This window comes from Montipora foliosa, chromosome 14, assembly GCF_036669935.1.
Source record: "Montipora foliosa isolate CH-2021 chromosome 14, ASM3666993v2, whole genome shotgun sequence".
NCBI classification, from domain to species: domain Eukaryota; kingdom Metazoa; phylum Cnidaria; class Anthozoa; order Scleractinia; family Acroporidae; genus Montipora; species Montipora foliosa.
Window position 1 is genome coordinate 23,198,401 of NC_090882.1, and position 7,500 is coordinate 23,205,900.

At 37.9% G+C, this 7,500-nt stretch overlaps 1 protein-coding gene across 1 annotated transcript in view; it reads right to left on the reverse strand.

Annotated features, from left to right (window-relative positions):
* The window catches only part of LOC137985644 (dynein axonemal heavy chain 7-like), an 80,719-nt gene that overhangs the window by 69,439 nt on the left and 3,780 nt on the right, over positions 1-7,500 (reverse strand). The window contains exons 6-15 of the mRNA XM_068833286.1: positions 7,379-7,483; positions 6,654-6,732; positions 5,854-5,926; positions 5,507-5,632; positions 5,178-5,297; positions 4,331-4,514; positions 3,521-3,616; positions 3,331-3,414; positions 2,293-2,358; positions 633-719 (exon numbers count right to left, since the gene is read on the reverse strand). Of these exons, the coding sequence (XP_068689387.1) occupies positions 633-719; positions 2,293-2,358; positions 3,331-3,414; positions 3,521-3,616; positions 4,331-4,514; positions 5,178-5,297; positions 5,507-5,632; positions 5,854-5,926; positions 6,654-6,732; positions 7,379-7,483 (1,020 nt within the window). The remainder of the gene's footprint in view (positions 1-632; positions 720-2,292; positions 2,359-3,330; positions 3,415-3,520; positions 3,617-4,330; positions 4,515-5,177; positions 5,298-5,506; positions 5,633-5,853; positions 5,927-6,653; positions 6,733-7,378; positions 7,484-7,500) is intronic.

Consider the following 7,500-nt stretch of genomic DNA (forward strand, 5'->3'; position numbering starts at 1 on the left):
TACATGTAGCATTGTTAAACATATTTTAGTATTTAAACGGTAAGATATAGGCATGTTTTCAGCCCCTAAAAAGTCTTCATCTGTTTGGATTTCCTAGCTGAAAGTCTAGTGATCCGAAAATTATAGGGATCAAAACTTACCTTTTCGAAAATTTCAGCCAGAAAAAAGGCTCCCGGAAGTTCTAGGTGACCTTTTTAGGGTAAAAATCTGTTAAAAATGGGCAATTATACCATGTTTCAGATGTTCAAAAATCCGAGGACAGGCAGGCATGCAAGGAATTGTACAACAAACGTTCCGAAAATTCTAGATCTCAAATCATCTTCCGAACAGATTTTTTTCCGAAAATTGATGATGGGTGCCCCTGTACTTTAACGACAGCCCTCCACCTGGGTCGTGGCCCTAAAATCATAAAACTACATGTACATAAACCATTCTCTCCTCAGACGCTCTGGACAGGACACCCCCAGATGACAAGTGAAATCGTCTGGTGTTTATTATAGACAGAGTAAAATCTGTCAAGTCTCAATCCCAGGGGTTAATGGCTTAAACTACAAAACTATTATTGGTATCTGCAACATTATGCATGAATTGTAGAATAAAAACAATAGTCATGGTAAGGGAAACTGAATCACCTTTCTGGAGATGAGGTCATTGAATTTATCATAAAACTTTAAATGTTCTTTTGGACCAGCCATTTCTTCAGCTATTACAGCTTCCACCTAACAGCACAAACATAAAGGACGAATTTAATTTCTGGTAAACACCTAATACAGACTTAATATTACATGCATAGAGCAGTTTTCAAATGAGTGTCATAAAACCAAAACCAATTGAAAGTAATTACTTTGGCCAATCAAAAAGGACAGAGACAATCCAGTAAACCAATCAAAACTTGAAGTACTGTAATTACACATAGCCGACACAAAGCGCGGGAAAATGTGCATGCGCGAGCCACAATTGGTTTTGGTTTCACTTCTGATGGTTGAAAAAGTGGTGTGACAAATTTGAATCAATCACTGAGTGAAGTAATGCAAAACCAAAGCAATTAGCTAATTGCTTTCGACACTCAATTGAATTTAACCGCTCTATATTTGAAGTGCGAGCTATAGACAAAAGTGAAAAATTATTGTTGCACTTATCTGGACAATTCACTTTAATTATTAAGCAATTTATCGTCTCTTATACAGATACTTGAAAAATTCACGTGGCTCCAACAGGACTCAGTTATATGTAAAGGCTTGTTTTAGATCCTTGAAGAAAAACAGATCAATTCTATCATCATCAGCAGTTGCCTGCCATCTAAAGAATTATTGTTTTCAGAACAGGTTAAAGAAGCCTGAGCAAAGCCCCAGATCAGTCAGATTTGTGTCAAATAGGGGTGTAGCACATTAATTTCAAAATCCTCAACTAGTATTTCTGTCATTTTGATGAGCCTTTCTCCCCCTCCCTCCCCCACCCTTGGGAATTTGGCCGCCGTTTTAGCAAAAGCACAACATCACAAAAAAAGGATTACTCACAATTTTTCTTCAAACAACTTGTTCTTACTCTATTTGAGTTTAGTCTACTGTACTTTTGTACAACAGTATCAACACTACTTATAAGATGAACATACGAGTTATTGACCAAGCGTGAGGTCAAGATGACTGGATATTGGTCAAGTTATTCTTTTGCGTGTTTATGGACCAAGACAAAGTCGAGGCCAATATCCAGTCATCTTGACCAAACAAGCTTGGTCAATAAAGGATTTATTCTCTGCTATGTCACTGCGTTCTGCCGCAGAGAAAACGTTTAAGTTCTAATCAGCAGAAAGGCAACAACACGCTGAAATAGGAAGGACACGACCAGTTGTGTTTATTGGGGACGAGAAAAAGCTAACATACAAGAAATAAAGTAGTGGCGGAGAAAAAACGAATTACATCACTGTAAACTACGAGACTAAACGTAAACAGCATACTGGAAAAATTAAGCTCGGCAAGGTGCGAGCGGTAAAACTGGCTGTGTCGAGCGACTAACGCGAGAGGCAACAAGGCTTAAATACCGAGATGTGGCGTAAAATCCCTAGAGGATCAAACTGCGGCCATAAATGCAAATTCCGAACATAAACACATTTATATGGGATAAAACACCAAAAAAATGATCTTTGATCTTGTGGGACCAAGCGACAAATCCCGAGCGGGCAGTATAGCTACATCTTGCCTGCTCAGGTAGCCAATTACAGTGCAGGATTTGGATTCATCTTCCCCACTCACGGAGCTAGTCATATAGTAAAAATTAATGTACATATAGCTGTACCTTAGCCTTTGCTTCATTGACAATTTCATCTGACACCACAGGTTTGAGAGTCTTCTTCGTACCAGACTGAAAAATGATAATTATTCTATTCTCAGTAAGCTTAAGACACAGTGACCCAGATAAGGGAATCTGGTCAAAGCTCAAAGAAAAGCTCCAGACACCCAACTCCAAATTCTCGATCCATGAGCCTTGAACTTTCATAATTAATTCGTCAAACTTTTTAAGCATACTCAGTCTGGTAGTACTCAATTTTGGGACTTTTAAAAATCATAATTATTATTATATGAGAAATGTATTAGAACAACTGACCCAAGCCCAAACTATTTTTGGGGAAAGAAAGAAAATGAATGAATGAATGAATATTGAAGTTGACCACTCGCCTATAAAGGGCTAATTTCAGGATCAATGAAAACGACTTTATGCGGGACTTTGCCAGACTGTTTGCACGGCACAAATGGCAGCCGTGCAGTTTATAATCTTACCTGAATTACAAATAGTTTACACAGATGCCCCCAGAACAGAATAAGTGAGGGACAACCATAATAGGGACTACATCCTCTACTCTTCTCAAACAGTGAGTGTCCTTTAACGTCCCACACAAGTGATGCAAGACAGCCTACTGTTTATTGTCCTTATTTGAGAAGACAAAAAAGTCTAACCATTTGCAGGTGTAATTACAAAGGCAGAAGTCTTGTCCTCAGTTACTTTAATAAAGACCCTGATGTTGGTCTGGCCAGAGTTGAACTCACGACCTCCCACATTGCCGCCTAGTGCTCAACCAATTGAGCCACCGGTGTGCGGCGGCCAGTCTTAAGTACAGGCTAGACAAAAACCTTTCAGAGCATATAGTGAAGAAGTAACAATTTAACCAACATACATGACTCGTACATGTGTCACACAAAGCCAAGGGATGTAACCAGAGTCACATTGACTGAATTAAGGCACAGCATTGTTGCCATTATTTCGGGCCTGCTTCCCATTAAAGAGAGAAGCATACATGTAAAGGAAGACTAGTGTTGTAACATTTATCATACTCACCCATTCCGAGTACAATTTTGTCTCCACTCTGGGTACAACCATGACAGCCTTGACCATAACATCATAGACATTCAACAAAACAACCTGCAAAGATTTCAACCACACGTACCGGTAACAGCTGTAATCCGGCAATCACTATAATTATGTCAAATGAAGAAAAAGTAGAGCACACGTTGATTTAATTACCCACCTCAAAATCTTTGAAATCAGGTTCAAATTTCACTGTGTCACCCTCTAATACCAGCCTCATGATAAAGCCTGGATGCTCAAAAGCTCTGGTGGAATCCTAAAAAGTATTCAAAGAAGCAAAGAAGAGAATGAACTATTACAAACTTTAGTAAGATTTTACTTAATTACACTCCTTTGCATGACAAGGATATACATAATTTTATGTTATTTGCCAGCTGGGAGGTCTGCATAGCGAAAAACTGTGAGTGAGGTCTTGAAAATGCTGCCCAAGGCCGCAGGCCAAGGGTAGATTTGTCAAGATTGAGGTCACTGTTTTTCGCTATACGGACCGACCCTTAGCTGGTAAATAACTTATTCACTTTTTTCCCCCCTCTCCCTTCCTCTCTGAAATCACTTTTTAAATTGTTTACTTGCATCATGCTTGATAGCGAATGTATTATTAAAGCAACTTACAAACTGAAGATTTCAAAGAGAAATATTTTTGTTTGACTTCTATTTCCAAACCTCTTGTCTAACGAAAAGAAACCTCCGTATGTATTAAAACTCTCCGAGCATTACCCTCAACGGCTCGTGGGCAGAGATAGGAAAATCCGGACTGCGCGAAGAACCAATCATATTGCAGGATTCGATACCGTGCCCTCTCGGAAAAAAATAATGTTTTATACTACATGACTCAAATTAATATCATGAAAGTCTCAACAAATTATTAAGAATTATGCCGGCCAACAAAACAAGACCAATATTGCCACCTTATTAGATAATTATAAATATATAAGTTCAAGATGAGCTATTGGCAGAGGAATTTTCTTACTGCTGGGGGACAAAACAACTTGGTGAAGTCATCAATGGAGCTAAGAGCCAGCATCTGCAGTTGATTGGTCATAAGAACAGCAGCAGCATTGAAAAATGATTCAAGTCTTTTTGCATTTTGATTGCTTGGTACTTGCTTCCGTTTGTTTCCTTGATAATATATATTTTGCACTTCTGGAAACCACCTTGGAAGAATAAAAAGTATTATAAGGGTCAGTGCAATTATGACTACACTAATTCTTCATACATACATATTACACTATCTTGAATTTTTGAGAGTAGCAAATTGAAGTATCGTACATCACAAATTAAACTACATATATTAAATAAACTTCTTGTGAAAGTATTTGGCAGCTTGTTGAGCCGTTTTTGAGCAAGAACCTTAAGTAGTTACTATAGTTAAATTAAATGTATTGAACATTGCATTAAGTTTTAAATAATTATTTATGTGATGATAGCCTGTGCCCTGCAAATTTTTATAAAAAGCTATCACGACTGCCCTGATGTGAACGATATTGTGTCCATTTGTTTTTGCAAAGAATTAACTATTGTAGGGTAATGTGAAGTGCTGTTTTCTACACATGAAAACCATGTGAGCGTTAGCCCTACTAACGGAATTGGGCCCACTGTGACAAGGACAGAGAAAAACTCTGACCAGGTTGGGAATTGAACCCACGGCCTTCAGGTTTAACAGATCACCGCTGCTCTACCGACTGAGCTACAAGGTCAGATGGGAGCAAGTCATGGGAATTGAAGATGTCAAATTCACGGCAATGAATATGCACAAGTACAAGGAAGGGTTACATTTTTGCAAATGTTGGCCGTGCAAAGAACTGTGTGCAACTTACTTTTTGAGCAATGTTTCTTTAGCAATTTCTATGTGCCTCATGACCACATTCTGGAACATGGCCAGCTCCATAGCCTCCGGTCTTAACTGAATGTCGTGAATATCCACAAGTCGAAGATTTCTGTAAAATGAAAATTTTGGAATTCACCAAATTATCACTGAACTATTAATTACAGTTGCCTGTCTGAACACAATGTGTTTAGCAGACAATAATAAGCCCTATCATTTACGACAATTTCTTCCCTACTGGTACCAGTACCGCTAGCTGTCATCTCACATTGCCCTCTTGTGCCATCACAAAAACGTAAGTTTAAATTAATTTAAACATACCCAAAGGTTTTGTGCCATAGGTCCAACACACCAGCCATAGTTGGGTTTGTTCCAAACAGGTCTTGCTGCATGGCAGCTTTTGCACTGAGATATGATCTGTACCAAGGTTTGGGGACCTGTTTCAACCTGCACACGTTAAAAAAAATAATGTCAGTATGTTACAATAGTTAGCTGTATGCAGCCTACCAGTATCAATAATTTTGCTTGAGTCCTGGGTTAGAACTTACAGACACGATGGAGATGTCTCTAAAAATGAATTAGAACGAAAGGAGACATGCTAGCCTAGTACATTGCAGTCTGAAATGAAAGAATGTAATATTTGAAAAAACACTCAAGTTTTCACTTACTCTAGCTTGTGTTCCATCACTTCCTCTTTTTTATCGTCATCTTTTTCGCGAGGATCCTTCAGTACAAAATCAACTACAAACAAAATAAATAATAGAGGCACCACAGGATGCCACCAGTTGATGAGTAAATTGTCTGACAGTAAAATCTGTTAACACTCACTTCCAGGAGTCAATGGGTTAATACTCTTGGCACAAGAAAGATCTATGTAATGTCACATGCACTTGACATGTAACCATTATACATTTAATTAATAGGAGCCAACATAACATTTATGTATATAGTACCCCCCTACGATACGCACCCTGCTCTGTTCATGCCAGTCAAGTCTGAATTTGAAATAACTAAAAGATCACGATTTCAAGCAATAGATCTATTCATTTGATAAATGGAATCCAAGGTGGAACGATGACAATTATAACTACAGCTGTAAAATGTGCTGATAATTAGTAAGAATCGTAAATGGTTTGAACACTAGTGAGGAGACAGCATAATTAAGTAAAGTACGATCATGTGGGTGACTGTACATTGTACTCTTGACTAAGACTGTTTGAGATGAATGACATTGACTCAAATGTTCAGTCAAACAGTCCTTCTCAGACGACGGACGATCACACTTCATTTACATGTAATTATGAATTAGTGAGAAGTTTGGTGACACAAACTGAAATCATTACTCATTACTGGGCTGATGAAAAATGACATGAAACCTCCTTGAGCAAAGGTTTTTGACAAAAATATACAGTCAAATATGCATGTTTATTATTCCCTCTGACAACAAAAGTCCTCAAATTTCACTCACCGATTGCCTTTTTGACACTTAACAAGTAGTCTTCCTTCATTTCATCTGAGAGATTTTCAATACACACATCAAATCCATCCTAAAGTTTATGAAAAAAAAGTCCTACAGTCAAGAATATTTATGTCTGCTACAGCATGTAATCAAATCCTGCACAAAAATAGAGGTGATGGAAAAAAGTACTGTTCTCATAATCTTGATATTTTTGTCCCCAAAGGAGTTTGCCTGGCATGCAACAAATTTGCTGTATATAAGAAGAACAGACTTTGTTTCACAAAATTTGTCCAAAAGAATAACTAAAAATAACTCCCAAAAAATACCATCAAACTACATTGTATTCATACTAGAGGACCTTAATGGGAGTGGCCAGTAATGGGGCATTTCTGAGTTGCTGTCTGTCTCGGTTTTGAAGTGAGTCTTGGTGCTCAACTATTATAAGGGAAATTAGTTTGATTTGCAGAAGCAACTCATTTCCATTTGAATGGTTGTGCACCAGGACTCACTTTGAAACTGAGACATGCAGCAACTCGGAAATGGGCTATTAAAGGCAAGAATCCATGCCCTTTTCAAGGCATATTGACTGAAATTCCAAGCAGGGCTATAGTATGAAATTTATTATTGGGTGGAAAAAAATGGCTACAGAATTTTGAAATTCACAGGAATTTCAGGAAATAACACAATAGCATTTTCATCAATGTGATCAGGAACAAAAGATGCAATCTCAATACCTTTAAACTATTAGGAACAAGATGCAGAACATGATCAAGCCATGCATCTTCCATTGGAGCCACATGCTCTGTGTCGATTCCGTGGTAAATGTAGAAGTTGTAACGCTATAAGAATATTCAAA